At 39.3% G+C, this 22,395-nt stretch overlaps 1 protein-coding gene across 7 annotated transcripts in view; it reads right to left on the bottom strand.

Annotated features, from left to right (window-relative positions):
• LOC111864013 (sodium/hydrogen exchanger 7) overlaps positions 1 to 22,395 on the bottom strand; it is a 72,182-nt gene that overhangs the window by 17,835 nt on the left and 31,952 nt on the right. For 3 of the 7 annotated variants that reach the window (XR_002842717.2, XM_023850919.2, XM_023850922.2), the window contains exons 11-14: positions 18,279 to 18,308; positions 14,912 to 14,986; positions 10,093 to 10,293; positions 8,007 to 8,105 (exon numbers count right to left, since the gene is read on the bottom strand). Coding sequence is in view for 6 of the 7 variants with exons in the window: in XM_023850919.2 (XP_023706687.1) it covers positions 8,007 to 8,105; positions 10,093 to 10,293; positions 14,912 to 14,986; positions 18,279 to 18,308 (405 nt within the window). In the remaining variant the exon portion in view is untranslated. Of the gene's footprint in view, positions 1 to 3,286; positions 3,978 to 8,006; positions 8,106 to 10,092; positions 10,294 to 14,911; positions 14,987 to 18,278; positions 18,309 to 22,395 lie in introns of those variants that run through there. The other 4 variants (XM_023850924.2, XM_023850923.2, XM_023850921.2 and 1 more) reach the window with 4 other exon arrangements.

The raw sequence follows: 22,395 nt of genomic DNA, 5'->3' as shown, positions 1-22,395 counted from the left end.
AGAAAGCAGTTTTCTGGGATTTGGCACCATGCATATGTGGTGTTAACCGACGTTTCGGAGGAACGTATCGCCTCCATCTTCAGGGTAGAAGGAAAATATAAGAATCCGCAGGTGAAGAGACTGTGAGAACTGGTACAAGATGGAGGTGATACGTTCCTCCAAAACGTCGGTTAACACCACATATACACGGTGCCAAATCCCAGGAGACTGCTTTCCTCATTAATTTTGTCTTTCACATATTCCCTCTGTTTATTCCTGAAATGCCTGCTGGCTTCATGCCTCAAACTGTTCAAGGTATCCACATTTACTTGGTTTTTGTATTGTATTGTATTGTATTTATTACCCGTTCCAGCACATCCCTACAAGGCCGAAGCCACTGGATACAGAACCTGTCACACCACAAGCTTGCTAAATCAGCAAGTAGCCAACAGAACAATGCATATAAATCCACAACAATAAATCAAGCATATGAATCCCTACACATCACTGCAACTACATAACCTACCATGTGTATATAAAATATAATACAAAATTGGAACATATACATGATAATAGATCAAATAATGGGTCATAGCTAAACAAGAAACTATCCCTAATTAAAATATTCATCTAATTTGGACCCTGTAATCACTGCAATTTGGCTTGTTTCCTTTGATCTAATAGTTCCAATCATCCTTCAATATGTCATTCTTCAACTCTTAAAAGCCTAGACTGTCTTTGGCTGAAATATCAGTATTCAAACAGTTTCCCAAGCTCTACATCATCATCTAAGTTTTCCAAAGCTGCAAACTTATTTGAGATCTCAACCTGATTCTGTTTTTTACCCTCTACCTTATTCAATTGCTTGAGACTCAAGCTCTCCATATGAAATTTGTGCACTGTTTTTTTCTCACTGTCCATGTCTTCCTCTAAAAGTGAAGAGTAGGTATAGAACCGTTATAAATGTTCCTTTTAAACAATGCCTAAAAATGACACCATATCACACATACATTATGAAATTTTAAGATATCCAAAACATGATTATAACTGAATGCATTACAACTTTTAAAGAGTTTAATGTAACACACGGTCCACAACATTCTGGGCATGTTCTAATTTGCTGGATTCAGTGTTAGTAAGAGAATTTCAGAAAGCAAGCATACTCAATTCTTATCCCGACTGGACTAATGAAAAGCAACAACAAACTATCTAATAAAGAAAAGGACAAAGAAATAGCTCATATTATGCCTAACAGCTTCACAGAGCATGAGAAAATAAATAATAAGCATGCTGATGGGAGTAGAGTTTTGACTCATGAAAAACTCCAAGGTCTTCAAGACCATCTGTGTGAAAAATACTAGGGTTATAAAGGATACAGTTAAAAGACAGCATTCAGTCTTTTTGGAAAAAGAGATAACTGCTGTTTTACAACGAAGATGATGGTGGCGGTGGTGGTGGTGATGAGGATGATGACGATGAACTTGAAACTGGAATGCCAGTTATCTCTTCAGAACAAGACAATATTCTACTATATATATGTGTTAATATTCAATGTACCTTAAATGTTCAAAGTTCTTTAAATTTATAATTTTAGGTCACTGAATATGAAAATGTCCAATTATGTCAGCCACACAGAAGTATGATACCATTAGAATTCCTTTTTTGGGATGTTCACCAAGAAAAATGTACACATTGTCAAAATTTGTGATTCAGAACATTTACTAAGAGAACCACTGTAGACACTGCAACTGCTACTCCAGATGCACTCCAGTGAAGCACAGACAGGAACTGAATACAAGTATTGCTCCCAAGCAACAAATGGTACCTATATAGTGGAGGTGAACAAAATAATGGAAACACTATGCAACTGAGGAACAGAATTTGTGTTGACTGCATTGAAAGAACCTCAGTTGGCAACACTGAATGTTCTTCATCTGTCTATTTAAATTGTGTAGTGTTCGTGTAAGTGCATTAGTAACTGTGTTGAGTGAGCATCTATGTAAAAGAACTGGAAAATGGGACATCTGTCAGATTTTGAATGAGGGCATGTCATTGGTGCATGTTTTAGCTGGAGCATCTGCCACATCAGGTGTAACCAGAGCAAGAGTTTCTAAGGTTATGTAAGCATATACGAATCATGGGAAGACATCAGCGAGAAGGCACAATGGGCGAAAATCAACATTAACAGAAAGAGAATGTCATATATTGTGAATGACTGTTTAAAGAAATCACAGAACTACTGCAGCACAAGTAACAGCAGAATTAAATATTCATCTTGAAAACCCTGTTTCCACAAGAACTGTCCAATGTGAGCTTCACAAATCCAACATCTAAAATAGGAGTGCAACTACTAAACCTCTGATTACTTAAAGTAATGCTCAGATGCGTAAACAACGGTGTCACGACCATATAACCTGAACATCAGACAACTGGAAACATGCACATGATATGGTCAAATGAGGTGTCCTTCACACTGTTCCCCACATCAGGAAGAGTTTACATTTGGAGAACACCCAAGCATGCTTACGATCCGGTATGCATGGTTCCAAGAGTGAAATGGGGGGGGGGGTATGGTGATGGTTTGTGCAGCAATACTGTGATATTCCGATGGTCCCATAATTACTCTTCACCACCGAATTACTGCAAGGAAGTATGTGGATAGGTTGGGTAATCAGATGTATCCCATGATCCAGATGTTAATTTCGAACAATGATGCAATTTTCCATAATGACAATGACCCATTCATACAGCTGGAACTGTTCAGTCATGACTTGGAGGGCATGAAATTGAACTTCAGCATCTTCCCTGGTCAGCATAATCTCCAGATTTGAACATCACTGAATCACTCTGGTCAGTTTTGAAGACTAGATTGAGTGACAGATTCCCACCTCCAACATCCCTAAAGCAACTCAAATATGTTCTTCAAGAAGGATGGTATAAAATTCTGCTAGAGACTGTTCAAAACTTGTAAAGTCAATTCCAAGAAGGGCTGTAGCTGTATTGAAGGTAAAATTATACCATATCAATAAAGAAATGTGTAAAGTATCTGTAGTGTTTCCATTATTTTGTTCAACCCCTGTAGTAGTTGACTAAATACTTTGATGGCTTCATTGTTGCGAGTCAATTATTTCACAAAAAAAAAAACGTTTAAAATATGAGCATTTATTTTTATGACCCACCCAGGCTGTAGACATTTCCTCTTGGTCAATGAATGAATGAATGAATGAATGAATGTATGAGGGGTAGGCCTTCTTGGCCCGTGCACCGCGAGCTACAGTGGTCTATTGTGCTTTCCTCTTTATCAATAATAATAAAAGATGTGAACAGTTTGTTACAACAGGGGACAGCAGTGCTCCATAAAAAGTAATGAATAGAATGAGGTTTACAAAATACAAAGAGCAGAAAGAAAAAACAAAGGTGGCCACTGCCATCCTTACAAAAATATTGCAGAATTTACAATGGCAGTAAAGTTTAAATGCACGAATGAGAGAAAATACTGTCCATGTAGGGGATTTGTGCATTACTTATAGATGGTATCTGGACTGGAGGATTTGATTTATTGACACTTTATTCACACAACTCGGGACTACAGGCAATTACAGCACTATAGCCATTCCCACACTTTACAGGTCACCATTACACATGCACTAGGGTTCTCAGTCTTCGGTAGTTGTATCCTGCCAACAGATTTGCACCAGTCTGTCACTTGAAATCATACATGAAGTCTTCTTTTCACAGCCTAATTCCTTTCCTGCCATTATTCTGCAAATGCCAAATCAATTCAATTCCTCTGCTCCTGGCAGGCTAGCATCTGAAAGCATGACTCGATTCTTCTCAAGTGAACTCTTCTTTATAATCACTTTTCATGGATCATGCTGAAAACACAGCATCTTTCTCGTTGGGAAGGCTCATTTACAGGGCTGCTGCACAGTAACGAAAGTTTCTTGACTGTTGCTTCTGTATTCTTTGCCACGGGAATGTGTTTACGGAGTCCTTACCTAGCAACAAACGTCTATTCTGACTTCGCTATTCAGGCTTTCGGGTGTCATGTCACACTACTGTAATATTTTGCAAAATAAGAAATACAGTCAAAGCTCAATAAAATTACCTGGTTAAAGACAAGATGTAAACAACATCCATGTTAAACATGGTGAACAAAAAATATTTCACCTAACTTTCAGATATGCTGGAAGAATGAAGAAATACTACATGAACATGTGGGAAAAATGGTCACTTTTTGGAGCAATGGTCCTTTTGAATTTTACAAAATTTGAGGACAACAGCCTGGCTAGCATATCTAAAGTAATCCCAACATATCACAGTATTAACTGTTTGACGTGCTGCTGCCCACCTCCCCATAAAGCTTGGCATGGTGTCTCATGGATTGCTAAATCCTTGCCTGTCTTTCCTCCAATTGATTCACAAGTGTTCTACACACACTGCTGCAACTGTGCTACATCAATGGCCGAAGTGACAAATCCAAATATTTAAAATACCCCCACAAAAGAAGTGTACTGGATTGAGGACCAGTGGACATGAGGGCCATGGAACAGGCCACCTCAATCTATTCACTTTTCGCCAAAGGCCTGATTTAGCTGATGTCCAAAATGAACACATGAACGACAACATATGCCAGAGCTCTATCATGCATGAACCACATGCGAGTTTGTATTTGTATATGTACAGCTTCCACAAACTGTGGTGAAATATTAACCAAAACATTATGGTATGCTGTTCCTCTGAGTCTAGCTGGCAAAACATATGGTCCTATTAGCCAATCCCCCATAATACCTATACCAACATTAACTGAAAGTCAATGGTGAAGCCTCAACTGTAGAATAGCATGAGGATTTTCATCTGGCCACACATGTATTACGAAAGCTGGAAATATTCTCATGTAAATCCTGCTTCTCCAGTCAGACAGAAAACATGGACTGACTGCACATTTTTAAAGAAGCCTTGGATGAACACAGCTCTTCCAGGACAGTCATCATGGGTACGCAATGGAGATGGTAAGGACACAGTAGTTGTTCGTGTTAAACAGGCAGCACAAGGAACGTGTGCATATTGACTAGGAGTGTCCACAGAGTGGGGTTCTATTCTCCCCATGTGGGGCCCAATGGTGGACAGACTCCTTGCACAGCTCAACAGAGAGGGTGTGTACACATATTGCAACAATGATAACATGGCCTCATTGATAACTGAGAAGTTCTCAAATACTGTCTCAGAGCTCCTGCAAAGTCCTCTGAATATAACACAAAGTTGGTGCATGACTGAGGACCTATCAGTCAACTGGACAAGAAAGAACTCGTGCAATTCAAGAAGGGGAAGAAGACAGACGGGTTCACAGAGCTTGTTCTACTAAACAGGTCTGAACATCTACTGGGTCAGTGAAATATCTGGGGGTTAGAGCATGTGAAACAGGATTAGCAACACTTACTTGGACCCCCAGTAAGACATGGGGTCTTAAATTGATGACTATGCATCAGTTTTATACAGCTATAATAAAGCCTATGCTTACATATGTGGCACAGCAAACGTGTGGTGGCCAAGAGTTCGTTTGGTTACCTGCAGAGGCTGGTGTAAGCATCACTGGACCTATAAGCACAGCCCCTTCAGTTGCTCTCAAGGTTCTGTTTGGTTTCTCCCCATTTCATTTGCTGGCAAAAGCTGAGGCCAGGGACTGAACTTACAAACTCAGAAGTTTCAGTTTATGGTCACCTAGGGGTTTAGATGTAGGTTGATCCCAGATACTTGCCTGATTAATGGAACTGGACCCTGTTTCTTAGATGACCTGGGATATAATGATACCAAAGACTACTTTAGGGGTTCCTTTAAAATGGAGATCCCATCATACAATCACTGGTTACCAATCTGGTCTCCTATGACCCTTCAGTCCAGACGACTAGTCTGGAATGCAGACAAGTCCAGGATGGCTGACAGGTGTGGGGCTGGTGTATGAGGGGTGAGTAGGAGAGACATTTTCCTTTTCACATAGTGTGAGACCAGGGAAGAGGTTGTCTTTTCACCTGGTGCGAATTCCACAGTGTTCACAGCAGAAATTTTCTGTGATTTTACTCTGTGCAGAGAAGTGCATAGAAAGTTCCTATACAGATGATCAAGTCTGTATATGGTCATGTAGCCAAGCACCTTTGCAGACCTTTAAGGCACTGAGGGAAACACCAAAGCTTGCCTGAACCTTATATGGGAAGAAGCTTGCAATCCTCTGTGTGTGTGTGGGGGGGAGGTGCTCATAGTAATGAGGATGAGATTCTTTGGCTAGGGAAGGATCAAGTACTCTGTCCCTTGGTTCTGAACCAACAATTTCAATCTCACTGTGTGTTGGTAGCCTCAAAGGAAAGCAATGTTTAAAGAAGGGGCACTCTGAAGATTGGGCTGCAGGATGAGGTATGAGCCAGCTGAAGCTCTTCACTGAGAGGCCTTTGGATAAAGTGCCTGGGGACCTAGTGACCTTGGACAGGAAACAGTGAAGACTGAAAACATGGCTGCCAACTGACTACTGTATATTGAGGGGGCATTTACATGTAATGAGCCTCTCTGAAAGTGCCATGTGTAGGAAAAGTGGGAAGGAAGAGGAATCCTCTTACCATACACTCTGTCACTCTGCCCATCTCTGACTACTTAAAACAGAGATCTTCAGATCTGCATGGCTACAGCAGTGGTCCTTGAATAGCATTCATGTTTCAAAGCCAGTTGAGTGTCAGATGAGGATGACAAACCTTCAGGGTAGCCAAGCACCAGCAAAATGACAGAAAATGTTGAAAAAATTTGAGAACGCATCACCAAAGACTGTCACCGAACAATCCATGAGCTCACAGACACCACTAGGATCAGTTATGGAGTTTGACAGGAGATCTTAACAGAAAATTTGTACATGTACTCCACTGTCGTAAATTTTGTTCCCCGACTCTTTGACAAATGATCAAAAGCAACGACATCTAAACGTGTGTCTTGAGCTACGAGGGAAGGCTAACAAGGATCCAACTTTTAAGAGTATCTCTAGGATCATAATGGGTGATGAGAGTTGGATTTACAGTTATGATCCTGAAACAAAGGAACCATCAAAGTGGAACAGTCCACAGTCACCAAGAGCAAAAAAGGCGTGGCAGGTCCAGAGTTCAACAGAGCATACTCATTGTTTTTTTTTTTTTTGATGTGAAGGTTACTTTTCACCATGAATTTGTTCCTCTTAACCCTACGGTCAACTCTAACTTTTACTGTGACATTACATTTACTGAGATGCTGGAGAGAAAATGTGCGATGGAAAAAACCAGAACTTGGCACAAACACAACTGGTTCCTTCATCATGACAATGTGCCCACCCATATGTCCCTCAAAAGCACAGAGTTTGTGATTAACAACATGGTCACTGTTCCCCATCCTCCCTATTTGCCGGACTTAGTCCTCTGTGATTTTGCTTTGTTTCCCAAATTAAAAATGAAACTGAAGGGATCACATTTTGAAAAAGTGTCTGACACCCAAAGGGGTGTGGTACTCTATAGCATTAAGGAAAATGACTTCCACAGTGCTCTTGAAGCGTGTAAAAAATGCTGGCATCGCTGTATATGTTCCAAAGGAAACTATTTTGAAGGAGATGGCAGCCAAACTTGCGTCACTTAAGCCAGCATTTCTTTTTTGACCTAATCCAGAACCTTTCCAATAGCACCTCGTACTGTATTTTAACCCCTTCCCTACAACTGAACGAAACCAATGCTTTAAGGCTAATCCTCAGATTTTATGTAGCATCCTATACATTCCTGTTCAGCCTGTAGTAATAGGGTTTACAGGAAAAGGGTTAAGAAAACAATATTTGGGAGATGAACAGTTACCAATGTAACATTTTATAGCCAAGTACACACAGCCAAATAACTGTTAACTCTTCCTTGTTACATACATGCTGCATAAATGACACTATTCACTGAGCCTTTACTATAATGAATATTCTGCTATATGCACACAACTTAATGAGTGAAAAATACACCAGAAATGCATTACATTGTACTCACTCTCTGGACACTTGTTCTCCGCTGGTCTCCATAGCTAAGCTCGTTTTCTTCAATACAAAGGTCAGAGTCTGAGTCCAGCTGAGACCTCGACCGATTATCCTGCAATTAAAATAACAGGGATGCCTCAGTCTTCATTGAAATGAAAACATACATTCAATACTCAGACATACCACAGAAAACTCTGTCAATACTGTGACTATTTTTAACTTTGCAATTATGCTCATCACCTACAAAGACTGCCTTCACTGTGGTATTTGAACTCTCTCCACAAGGTCTAATCTTGGTTTCAGCCTTCTGCTAACTAGCAGTCACCTTGGTCATCAGGATTACCAGCCCTTCCCACCACAACCAGATGTCAGCCTCAAAAGAAATGAAGAATATTTAAAAATATTCCATTTCATATACTACCTTTCACACAATAACGAACGAGCTTGTGCTCATTACACTGTCAATTCAATTAAAAGATTAAAAACATTTCATTTGAAGCCTAAGTTCATGAGACCATGATGAATACTTGTATAAAAGGATTAAAAAGATCAATTTCACCCAGAACTGCTGAAATTAGTAACTACCATTATAATATACAAAACAGTGACATATAAAAATTATGAACTGCATTCAAGAAAACATGTTTAAAATGGTTACAGACACAATATGGTACAAAGGCAGTAGAGTAAGAATACTGGTAAATATTCCTGATTTTATCTTTAATTTCCTAGTAGACATCAAACTCATGGTTATCCAGTATCCAAGCATATGTAATTCTCATCCTGCCAGGGGAGATGGCCATTTTTATGAAGCTGTTAAAATACATATTTGCAACATGAATATATTCACCTGCCAAATGGTAATTCCCACAGTTACCACCAGCAGTGTTGCCCACTGCAAGCAGAGGCTACTTGAATTTGTGAACAAGTTACCATATATGTATTCACCATCTTTCACCCACCAATCTACTATGTCACCTAGGAAGACTCCCGTACAAAAACTAAAGAAAAAAACATGTTTCTCTCACTTTTTATTGGGTTTCTGTAAGAGCTTTTCTCATGCAGAGACACTTCAAAATAATGATCAACTTGTTGGAAAGAGACTGTAAGAATGTGGGCTCATGAATTTAATAACAAAGTACGAAATATTAATAACAGCATCAATGCACATAAAATTTTTATGTTTGTTCATTAAGTTATTGTTGGGAAAGCCAATAAACAGAAGAGAATCTTTCTTCTTCACACTGAACTAAATGTACAGCACATCCTATAGGGACTTAAAATCCTTGCTGTTGAAACATTCCATTTATTCCACTGATGAATTTATGTTCCTAAAATTCTGAAGTGAGTGTGTTATGGTTTCATGTTATGACATATATCTTGTCCTCACTTAATCAATAAAAGAAAATGTTGGATGTTGGGTTTATTTTGGTATTGAATTGCTGAAAGTGGGAAGATGTATTGTATGATTGTGTATGAAATCTGTAGGTAATTAAGTTATATAGTACTGCTGACTCGTGTATGACATGTATGTTATTTTAATATGTAGTAATTGACTTGTTCTATATCCAGAGGTAGTATCTCCAAATATGGATTCTTGGAACAAATAAACTAACTGACTGACTGATTTCAAACAAAAGTTATAAACCTAAAGCAACATATTTTATGTACCCATTTTCTGCTTGAGACATTTCAATTTGATTTTGGCTATCACCAAAGGATAGTTATAGCTATGGAGCCTATGGATGAGTAACTAGAAAGAGCAATTTTTATGCAAGGCAAGGTACTGGGAAGTTCATGGGAGTTACCTACTTACTTACTTACTTACTTACTTACTCATGGAGCTCAGTCCTTCTTGAGGAGAAGCCAAATCTGCAGCTACTCAAGAATTTCTCAGCATTTTATGCAACGCGAAGGTTCATTACTGTGTTCACAAGAGCCCTCCACACGGGAGGTAAACAGGATAAAATATCTGACTTACATTCTTTCAGACAAAAGAATCTTTGAATATGTTGAACAGAATCACCAAGTACACATTTGCTTTACACGCCTGAGTGCAAATGAATAAAAAGTTGTTAAGAATATGTGAGTGCCAGTACCTGTGTCATCTGCTCTGTTGTTGTCAGGATCCTTGCTATGGGGTTGCAGCACACTGGGAGTGTTTCCAACAAAGTGGGCCGAGCATGCGTCAGGAATGGCTTCATGTACTTGACATCAAAGTCAGCCCATATACGAGCCAGCCATGCTTTGTCATTCAGTCTGCTTCCCCCACCACTTTCTCGTGATGGTTCTGCCATTTCCTACAAACAGAAAGGATCTTGACTTCAAAATAATTTGCCATACCACATAATAACCATGATAAATCCTTCAGAAAATTTCTATAAAAATGCACCCACTATCAGTTACCTTAATCAGGGACAAAATTCTTTTACTGTGACTAATAAGCACTCAATGTTTCAGAATGGATATATTTGTATGTTTCTTGATTTCGATACCACGAAATAGGCAAGTGGCTGATAGTTTGGTTTATTTAAGCATGCTGTAACAACTATATACTGCAAATTCTGGGTTACTGTTTAAATTATCTGTTCTTGTACCCTGTTCCAATTTGAAACCATGCTGTTAATCAGCACAAGAACCTTTACAAACTGTGATATTTGAGATTCTCACAGCAGTGAATATGAAGATTAGTCACCTGGCACATGACACTGTATAGCTCACAATACCCTGAAGATGGAAGCAGCAGATATTTCTGAAACTCTGGAACCTATCAAACTATGATACTGGATCCCAGAAGATGGTGATCTTAAATTTGGTAAAATATTTACATTACATAACAATTCATGGGCTCAGTGCCCTATACAAAACATTCTGTTTCTTTCACATTACATAAGCAAGAAGCTCTGGGAAAACTGCCTGCTTTCCTTTGAAGGTAAAGCTGTCCCTGTGCTTAATTAATCAGGCACCACATTGTGAAGACATGTGAGTGAGTGGAGGCATTCTTAACCTTGGCACCAGATGCAGCTTCAACCCTACGAAGAGCCCCCGGGATCCATTGGATAGGTGGCTGGATATGCCCCAGACCTGTCTGAACGNCATACCCAGTTTTGAAACAGTTCGTTACTTAATGCTATGAAATAGAGATTGTTAAATATAGATTTCATGCAGTTGCCACATTTTTCACATTCTCAAAGGGGGGAGGAGTCCCTCACCAATACCTATGTACTTTTCTAAGATATAATATTTCAGGGCCCTATATTAAGTGGTACTAATGTCACTTGTGTCTCAGTAGCATTTTAACTTTGCACAAAGATGGACTGTAGTAGTTAAAACTGTACCTGGATACTAGCTTATCAGTTGTAAATGGCTATCTGCCTCAAATTAGTAACTGGGTACAAGCACAGAACTGTATATAGCAGTTTGCGTTACTTGAACACTTAACAGCATCCAAATATTAGTCTATATTAGGACTATCAAACTCACAGCATGTGGACTGCCAGATGATTTTCTGCAGCCTGCAAGAGTATTCTTCCACCTCCCAAAATATGTTAATGCTTTCCTCCTTTTGCGCATACCTACTTATGTAAAAGTATTTTCCCAACCATGAACCATACAAAATCTTACTACCATTGTTCAGTAACAGATGAATCTCTTTTGCACCTACTTTGACTTGATACTACCAAGATAAAAGTAGACAGACCTGTGTCTACTTTTGTGAAGTAAGTTCACCCAGGTGCTTACAATGAAAAAGTGAGAGTGGACATTTTCTCCTCTTGTCAGAAATGAATTAATTAAATTCTAATAATTTTGGTTCTCAACATTTAATTCTATATGTATTTATAATGATGCAGATGAGGAATTACAATTATTTTGTACATATAAATACTTTCATCACTTATTGCTGTTATTCAATGTAGTCTTCTCAACCATGTGAAATTAGTACAGAATTTTTGGACAGTGTCTCTATCTCTGTTATCACAGATTGATTTAATGAATGATGTAACCATGCAGTGTATTTACACCCAAAGAGTATGCAATCAGAGCTCAGCATTTCATGCTTGTGACTCCATAATCACAAGGAAGCTCACCGAAGAAAACATCACTACATACAAAGATTCAAATCATACACTGTTACTAAGTTTCAAGCAATGTGCATATTGCCTTGCCTGTAATCACATGAACAATGAGTACTAGACAAAAAACAATATACATAAGGCTTTTAACTGATTCACTGCTGGTTTGAAACCTGAAATGTTATCGTCATGTGCTGTTCAAAACTGGAGACAAATTTGGCGCAAGATCTCTTATTTTGTATAAATTAATATTACATTTAACCTTCATTTTTCAGTGTTTAGTATCATATATCAATGCTCAAATTTCCATCACAAGAAGCTATGTTTGCTACTAGAACAGCTTGTGCAACAGTCTTGAAAAATTATGCTATCCCTGATTACATGAGGCAGACATACTTACATTAAAGTTAATACTAACACTAACAACTTCTAGTGCACTGTGTACAAAGTCTTTTAGGCACTGAGATGTGCTGCGAGTCATGATAAAATATCATGAAATTTCTACATATCTAGCAGGCAAACAATGACAACAATCTACCCTGCAAGCACAGAATGGTTGAAAGAAACATGATTAAAAATGGACAGATATTTATAACATGGGTATAAAACCCATAAAGCATAAATAAAGCAATATAAGTAAATGTTTAAAAATGTAACATGATGCAGGAAGTCAGTAAAACACCAGACAAATCAAACAGTATATCTAATGTAATCTAACATAACACGCAACACACTATTCATAAGGCGTACAAATAAGGAAAATGGTTTCAGAATATAGCAAATGTTCTATTGCAATTACTATGTTTCTGGACATTATCGATGGTCCTGTTTTTATTTAAAAGACACAAAGTTTTGAAGACTGGATTTTGTCTCTGTCTTCAGGTGGAATCTACTCAGTTTGGCTCAACTGACAGAGCTAGACCCTGTGTTGGTGCTGGTGTCTGGAGACAGGGACAAGATCAGATACAAGAACTAGTTCTAGCAATTGGGCCAAACTGAGTAGGTTCCACCTCAAGATGAAGACAGAATCCAGTCTTTGAAATGCTGTGTGTTTTAAATAAAAACATGACGATGGATAATGTCCAGACACACAATAATTGTATTAATATCCCATCGACACAAACTTTTAAATGTTCTATGAGTTCTCAATATTTCAACAACATCCATGGTACAGAGCATGCAGTTAACAATGGTTCCTCTGTTCAAGAAATTCCCTGTTAAGCAACATGAAGATTAATAACTGTCAGCATATAATTTTACATGTTCTCAATCACTTCAATTCAAGATTCTGGTCCCCTGAGACATGACATCATTCAGTTCCATAGAATACTTTTTTGTTATTTATTAGTGGTTTGACACTTATGTTGTACCATACTTCAGGCAGTGTTCATTCATTTTCTTTACATTTAATTTTCATGACATGGGTAATTTCTATTTTATTCTCCATTTTTGGCTGGGACTACGTTTCAAAGGTACCTATGGCAACCATATTTCAGTTTGACTTCAACTCTGTTCAGTTCACCACTCTATTATCCATTTTAAAATTTCCTCTCGCTTACAGCAAAGTCTTCCAAACAGTCTCTTCAGCTGAGGTTTTCCTACTAAAAACTTTTTAAGCATTTCTTGCTTCTCTAATGCATAAATGCATACTACAAGTCCATCCACATTATTCTTTACTTAAGGAGAACCAGATTTACAGTTTTATTCTAATCTTGGGGTTCCCTTTCTCTGCATTATACACAGTATTTTGTTTCAAAGCTGCTGTTGCTGACTGTTTCAAGGATTATAACTCTTGATTGTAATACCATATTATAAATTTTGCAAGCAGAACCACAACAGCAATGTTTTATACATATAACAGTACCTGTTATCAAAATTATCCCATACTTTTCCATAGATTCACATACATATACTTCAAACAGTACTCTTACAGAGCACAGCATACACAAAGTATTTCATATCAGACTGGGTACCTCTGGTAGGGCAAAGATGTCTGACTAATCACCTCCTTGTTATAGACTTTTCTTTTAGAGATGATAGTTATTTGCCAGATCAAAATTACCTGCTTTTATAAATCTCAAATGTATATATCATGAGGTTTACAAAAGCATACTACTGGACTTTATCCTGAGTCAAATCAGTACCGAGATCTTCACGACCTCTCATATCTCCAGTACCACTTGAAAATTATCTTCCATTGCTCAAATATCAACTGAACAGCTACCATTCTGTATCATGCTCTGAAACATGGGTAAGGTACTGCAGTTCTTAACTGTGGCAAACACAATCTGTTAAGTGGGTGCCACACTACTTACAAGCACATTAAATTTGGGTTCCACCATGAATAGGAAAATAATTATTCTTTATAAAAATTAAGATTTTTCTGAGACAGTGCATATCTCTCGATTATTAAATGTTTTCTGGTCATCATCAAGTTTCCTACATGGCATGTCCCTGAAGTTTTTGGACAAGATATCACAAATTTTTAATGCATTTCATGATTTCGCAATGCTACAGGGATGACACATTTCATCTCTCATGAATTAATTACAATGGCTATCTCAAGTGAACAGTACAACTCATGAACATTTTTATTATACAGTCTTTCCCATTCAATATTATGCATTTCCTGCAAACCCAAATATTTTCCTTAGTACTTCATTCTAAATATCCCCAATCCATCGTCTTCAAGGTAACAAGTGAAAATTAAGAACTTCATGCAAAACATAAAGTAGCATTTCTCACTCCTGTCCTGTCTGACAGATTAACTGAGCAGACAAAAATGATCCGCCAGAATATAAAACATCTATTCAAATGCAATTCTGCACATGCACAAATATCTCACCCCCAGCATGGGACTGCGTTTGTCCCTCTGGTTTGCCTCTCCATCACCACATATCTGTTCCACTGATGGACCAGCCTGCAATACAGCCACGTGTGTCCCACAACACAGAAAAATCAAAACAGAGATAATGAATGAAAGAGCACCATTATCGGTTCTACGTCAAACTAAGTCCACCACCTGAGAAATCACATTCCATTTAATGTCAAACTGGATACACCCCTCCAAAAATATCATTGGTTGGGTGGTGCTAATGCTACACTTCTGACAATTACATCAGTTGTGCTTTCCAAGCTCAACTGGCTGGCACATTCATAAGTCATTTTCTATTTGTACAACCCTGAGTTATATTTTCTAGTTAGCACAGAGTACTTCAGTTGGATCAAATGATTTCAAGTTGTTCCACTTTTGTCTGTTGGAGGTCTCTCCAGCCATGCAATCTAGGAGCAGAGTAAGGTGGTGTGTGGGTGAATGAAAATCCCTCCCCCCTTGCAATATATACTCCAGTATCAAATTAGGGAAAACTATTTGGGTATAATCTTAGAGTTATATAAGCACTGTGTTTATAATATTAACACAACAAAAATGTCCATATGAAGTTTGTGGATATTTTATAACTCATCCAAATTCCACATTCCTAATTTCAGTGATTCTTTAGTTATTATCAAAAAATTAAAACTGGATACTGACTCCATGCAGACATAATGTCATTTTATATTCTACAAAAGGAAGCATATTTCATGAAAATCTTTACAGCACAAGATTTCTGGATTTAACTTATGTGGCAATAGTGAAGTCTGCACTTTAGCATTTTAGAATTATTGCTGGTACAGCATTACAGAAATACAAAGGTTGGGGTATCCTTCAACGATACAATGTTTACACATACACACATGGATACAGACACAGATGAGATGATATCACAGATCTTTATTCAGAAAGGAAAGTAAGCTAAAACAACTAGCAGTAATCATAAAATTGTCACTATAGGTTTCAGGGCATCTTACATATGCTAAGTACAGCACACAAACACACCACATGCCATTAGAACCTGTACACAGCTTATGATCAGCTAGGCACTGCACAGCTTGGACTTTCCAAGCCGTTTGCAACCTCTGTGTTTTATTCAAGTTCAATGTTAATTCTGCAAGTTTCAATTGTAAAAAATTCTGCCCTCTACAAAAATTATTATATTAACAGATGTAATACCTGCTGGCATTTTACCTTTACCTATTAGTCAAGAAATATTTGAGGGAATTGATTTCACCCATTTGAAGTTCTTAGGGCATTTATACATACATACAAGAGCTATTCAGAAAGTAAGATTTGGTGGGCTCTTAACATAAGAAGCAATGAGAAAACAAATTTATTATATATAAAACACATGTACATACTTAACAGACTTCTCAACGTGGTCACTGCCATAACTAAGACATCAGGAAGTGTTCACATTTGGAGAACACCTAAAGAAGCCCACAATCTGGAATGCCTGGTTTCAACAGTGAAATATGGGGGAGGTACTGCGATGGTTTGGACAGCAATATCATGGTATTCTTTTGGTCCCATTATTACCTTCCATGGCCAAATAACTGCAAGGGGGTACAGGGACACTCTGGGTAATCAGGTTCATCGCACGATACAAACATTACTTCCAAACAATGATGCAGTTTTCCAAGATGACAACGCCCCCCATTCACACAGCTGGAACTGTTCAGTCATGGTTAGAAGGGCATTAAGGTGAATTTCAACATCTTCCCTGGCATAAAACCTCATTTGGGATAGCCGGTAACTCAGTCAAAATTCAGTGCAGACATCTTCTGAAAACAAGTCACAATCACCAGATTTGAACATCACTGAACAACTCTGGTCAGAATGACAGACTAAAGTGAGGAACAGATACCCACCTCCAAAATCTCTAAAGCAACTTGCAGATGTCCATACCAAGCTAACCTATCTCTTTCTAGGGGACCCAACAGGGTAGGTGTCTCCCCCCCCCCAACCTTACCTGTGGACAGAAATGGATCCAGTTTCCAAAATGTTGTATTTTCTAGTTTCTAGAATACTGGACGATGGACCACATCCAAAAATCCAGTAATTCTGAGTATTATTCACCATTATCAGAACTCTTTAGAATCTAGTTCTTTTGTTGTATGTAAAAATATTGCTGGTGTCTATATTGGACAATCTCTGCAGATTTACAAATGTTCTGCATGCTTAAGAATTTCCATCCTATCATTTAAATAAATTCAAAGCAGCACACACTAATTTTTCAAAAAGAATGTAATCAATTTTCAGTTAATGGGTTAGCAGCACATGTACTGTTACTATATCAAAAACTACCCATGACACTAGGACAGCTACCATAATATGCCAGTTTTATTGTCATACACTATCATTGGAAGTAAATATCTTATACTAGATTTACAATATACGAGGCAACTGCTGTAGTAAAGTGAGAAACCACTGCAGCAAGGGGACCTGAAATTCTAAGTACTACCAATCATTATGTTACGGCAATGTTATATAGTGCATCGCCATATACATACACTGACGAATGCAATTTCTTGACTGCCTGTTATTCTCTTGCATGCATGGCACCAGTCATGCTCATGGGGCCTTTCCTGCCTGGATGGCCAACGGGAGATGTATTTTATAACTTCTTGTTTTTCAAATGTTTATATTCTCTTCAACAACATCTTGAACAAACTACAGTACTCGAACAGAAGATGTAGATATAAGACTGACCACAACGGCAAAGTGGTAACTCTCTTGACTTGTTTTCAGAAGGTGTCTGCACTGAATTTTGACTGAGTTACTGGCTATCCCAAATGAGGTTTTATGCTCTTTTCCTCAGGCTCTCCAGATAAAAGCTACAACAGTATGGGATATAGTATTTGTGATCAATGAAGAAGATTTAAACCAAACAGGAGGTACTTGGTTTGATTCTCAGCTAGGTCAGTGACTATCTTATGCTTCTTTATAGTCGTTCTCTGTCCCTTCAGGCAGATGCCAAGGTAGTACCTTCATTAGCCCATGACCGCTTCCTTCCAAATCCTTTCCAATCAATCATTCATGTGTAATCTTAACATTCAACACTTCACAGTATAGATACTGACTGTGGTTAAATAACCTGCAGAGAAAAAGAGGTTCAAGAAGGAGATTCCTAAAAACAAATTCAGACTGACAGAAACAGTGAAGCTGGGAGTCTGAAGTAGGTGAATGACCTCTGATAAGAAGCTGTGTCAGGACATTAGTGGCACTTTGGAAGGTATACCACCACCACCAGCAGCACCACTACAGCCATACCGAAAGATACATTTCACCCCTCAACATGTCACAAAACAAACAAAGATTAGGAAGCAATACCTACCACATCTGTTGTTCCCATGGAACTGTAAACCTATGTAGTGACGAGTCACATCCAAAGAGAAAGAAAAAATTCCGCAATGAGACTTGGAACATCAAGTTGCCACTGGATGTCCACATAACCTACTGTATCGAGTATGTGACTTCAGGAAGTGAGAGGCACTAACCTCTATATATGCATTATTTCTTACTCAAAACTGTATCAAAACTATGAAAACTACAAATTAATTATACAATATTTAGTCCTGACATATTAAAGAAACAGCTTTATTTACTAAAAATATGCAGAGGTAATTAGCATCTGTACTGCCTAAGTTACCATCTTTCAGGTAATATGTGAGTGATCGTAAACAATGTTGAAGAGTACAGTCTTCTGGCTAGTAATTCTGCATGGAGTTTGGAGACAGCCATATATTTCAGAGGCATGTATCACCACCACCTTCAGGGTTCAAGAGAAAGCCCAGCTAGAAACCAGCAGAAACAGGTGGCAAGCTCAGTGAACCAGACATCGAAAATTCAGCCTGATATATGCCAGTACTTGCATGAAATGAGCTGTAGGAAAGTCAGTGAAGCTGTGGCTGTTGTCTGTATGGAGACTCAGAGTGTGTCAATGAAGCAAAGGAAAGATTATTTCAGCTGGGACCTGAAAAAGTTCAGCTGCATACTGAGTTATGCTGGAAGTGGAGAGAAGTTGTGTGTATGATATTTAGAGAGGACCAATTGGGAATAAAAAGAGCAAGACCCAGCAGAAATGACAAGATGGGTGAAGGAATAAATTGTTGCTGAAACAGCCAGGAAGACTATGATACAGGCAGTGTGCATGTGCCAGACTGCCTGGAGAACTACACCACAGGAAACTACAAAAGTTTCCTGCATTCCTTTAGGAGGATGTTGAATGACTTCCATGACTTACTTAAACAGAGGCCATCTTATCTGTCATGCTGTTGGTACAGTTGCCTCCCCAATGATACAGTCTATGTACCTGGACTTGGTGGAGAGGATACTAGTATCACGGAGCCCAATGTGGCATCCTGAACTGATGCTGCACTCTACCACAGCTTCTCTGTATATATAATCAACACATATACACCAGTACTGCTCTTTATCCCTGGTGTTAATTCAGTGGCCTGCCTGCTGCACACAGACTTGACCACATTCACATGGGATGCTTATGTGCCCTTATCTTCAATCCTAAATTATGCCAGACTGGCTGCAGGAAGCTACAGATTTTGTGTCAGGATGGCACCCTACTAACACATTTGAATGTGAACCCCACACTGTGTAGGAAAGTGATCAAGTCAGGAACATCATGGGCAGAGAGTTCAGAACCCTATGAATCTGCCAGCCACAGTAGCTATTCTGCCTAAATATGACCTCAGAGATGTCCTTGTTCAATTTCTTGTAGGCATGATTCTTGAACAGGATCATGGTCACAATGCCCCTGTTAAATACAAAGACTGCGAGTTCACCCTTGAATTAATGGGCATACAGGGACTTCCTTTCCCCACCAGACAGATTGCCCTTGGGCTTAAAGGTGCCTTTCAAGATCCTAACAGTCTCCTGAGAAGCTTCCTCAGCAACCTCCTCCAAAAGGACACCACTAGCCCTCCTAACCACAGATGATGTCATGGGGGTCAGAGTACAATTAAGATCTTTACTTAAGGCTGAGTATACTGTGTCCTCCAACAGCATACTGCTTAAACAGACAAGACTTCCTGGTGTCAGGTTAGAAACACAGATGTTGAGCCTTCAGCAAATGCTGGAAATGTTACACTGCCTGGGCTTTGTTGTCTGAAGCAAAATGTGAGGCCTTGTCAACTGTATACCATCAGTCAGGTCCCAATCATTCCGTCACAACTCACTGGCCATGTATAGGTGCAATCCCAGCAATTTCTGGGAGACAACATCCAGTTCCCATTTGCTATGGTGGATTCACTCATGGAAACAACAGAAATTTGTTCTTCAGCAGATCCTCCTGGCAGCCTCAGAATGCATGTTGTGCTGGTCCCTGCACCTCAGAGGAAGAGAGTAATGAAGCCTGGCCTTCTTGATGCAGTTTGTCAAATCTGCAGATGCTACACTGAACAATCTCCCTATACAGGATTACTATGTAAGGTCTGAGGTTCTCATGGCAATTACAATGTTCTCCATGCAGGAACGTCAGGAAATGGCTCTTGATCAGGCAACACATAAGCACATTTCCTGCTTCCGGTATGTGGACGACACCTTGATCATTTGGCCCCAAGAACCTGAGAATTTGAAAGGCTTCCATAACCATATGAATGGTGTCCACTGGAGTATCTATGAAGATCAGAACAGACAGCCACCTTCCCTTCCTAGACATCAATATGCATAGGAGACCTGATGGTTACCAGTATCATTAGATCTAACATAAACCCACATACACTAACCTCCATTTAAATGGTAGTTCCCACCACCACTCACTAACAAGCATGCCATACTTCGCACCTTGGTGCACAGGACTACAGCTCTGTGCAACCAGTACAGCCTGCATGATAAGAGCTGACTTTCCCAGGCCCCATTCAGAAAAAAATGAATATGGTGACAAGTATATTCATAGAGCTCTCAACCACACATCCATCTCCAGGACACAAACATCCTCTCCATCAAATCCAGGTACATGATCTGTGTCATCAGTGGATCAGTTGGAGATTGGGCTCCATTCCATAAACAAAAACAGGAAGGATGGCTTCTATTTAGGTCACAAAACCACTTATCTCCTCCCTGAAGGAAAGCAAGTGGCCTCCCTCATAGGTTTCTAGTGACATGGTTCTCCAGGTGGTTTGGGACACGCACACACACTAACCTTCTTGTGGCACTGACTGCACATTCAGAGGACCCTTCTTTTCAGTCTCCTTGGCTGCTTAAGCAACAGCCTAATCCTTCAACCTCTTGATCTTTCCCAATACCTCTTGCATCATCTGTCCCCACCCTGCCTCCTCCCTAGACATCATACATACAATTTCTCTCCACTTACAACTTAACTCAGTATGCAACTGACCTTTTCAGGTCACAGCTGAAATACTCTCCTTTTCTCCCACTGGCTCTATCTGAGCAACACTTACTCTTCCACTGACTCTCTCAGTTCCTTTCAGGCTTGGCCTGGCCTATATCAGACCAGATATTCCATGCATGGTTCACTCAACTTGAAGAATGCTTCTGCTGGTTTCTTGTCTGGCTTACTCTTTTGGCCTGACAATGGAAATGATACATTCCTCTGAAACGTCAGGCTCTCTTTTAACTACACAGCATAACAATCCAGATGACCACAGTCTTCATAGCCATCACTATCAGAACCTCAAATCCAACGTAATAAACGGAGTTGCATAACTACAATATCAAAGTTTTCACTTTGCATCACTAACGATGACTATGGAATGAATATAAACACATGCCAGGCAGACAGTATAGACACTTGGTGTCTCATTGGCTCTCAATGGGGGAACTTCATAACTGCAATTCATCCAAATATACTACTACAGTCAATAATTCCGTGGACTGCGGTTTTGTTGCACCGTATTACAAGATACTCACACTTAGACATATCCATATCCTGTCTCAAAATAGTCGCTGTTGGCTGCTATGCAAGTCTGCCAACGTTGGTATAGCTGTTGCAAACATTGCTGAAACATATATACAGGAAAGCGGCCTCCGTAGTCTAGAGGTAATGTTCCCACCTCATGACTCACGGTATGCGGGTTCAAACCGGCGGTGGTCGTGGAATTTTTAAGGGCGGAAAAATTCAGGGAACAAGTCTTCCGGGAGGGACTTTAAGCCATGGGTCCCGTGTCGTAGCTTTACGGCACGTAAAAGAACCTCACATCTCCAAAGGAGGTCACTGAGCTAAATTCAAGGACATTTCCCGCCCAACAGTAGTCTCTAACGCCTCTGATAGATGGGGGAAGCATTATAGATACCGCCAAGCCAGTAGAGGCCGAACTCGCTGGCTCGGTCGGGACTGATGGTACGCACCAATATCGGTACAGTATAGAGACTGGTAGAATATTGTCACGTATCGGGCGTATATCGCGACAAATAAATTCTCGATGTATTCGATGTAGCGAATTTTATTTCACATTCGCACTTACAATCACCCAAAT

The sequence above is a fragment of the Cryptotermes secundus genome, unplaced genomic scaffold (assembly GCF_002891405.2).
Source record: "Cryptotermes secundus unplaced genomic scaffold, Csec_1.0 scaffold303, whole genome shotgun sequence".
NCBI classification, from domain to species: domain Eukaryota; kingdom Metazoa; phylum Arthropoda; class Insecta; order Blattodea; family Kalotermitidae; genus Cryptotermes; species Cryptotermes secundus.
The sequence above is the reverse complement of the archived record's forward strand: the minus strand, read 5'-3'. Positions and strand labels throughout refer to the sequence as shown.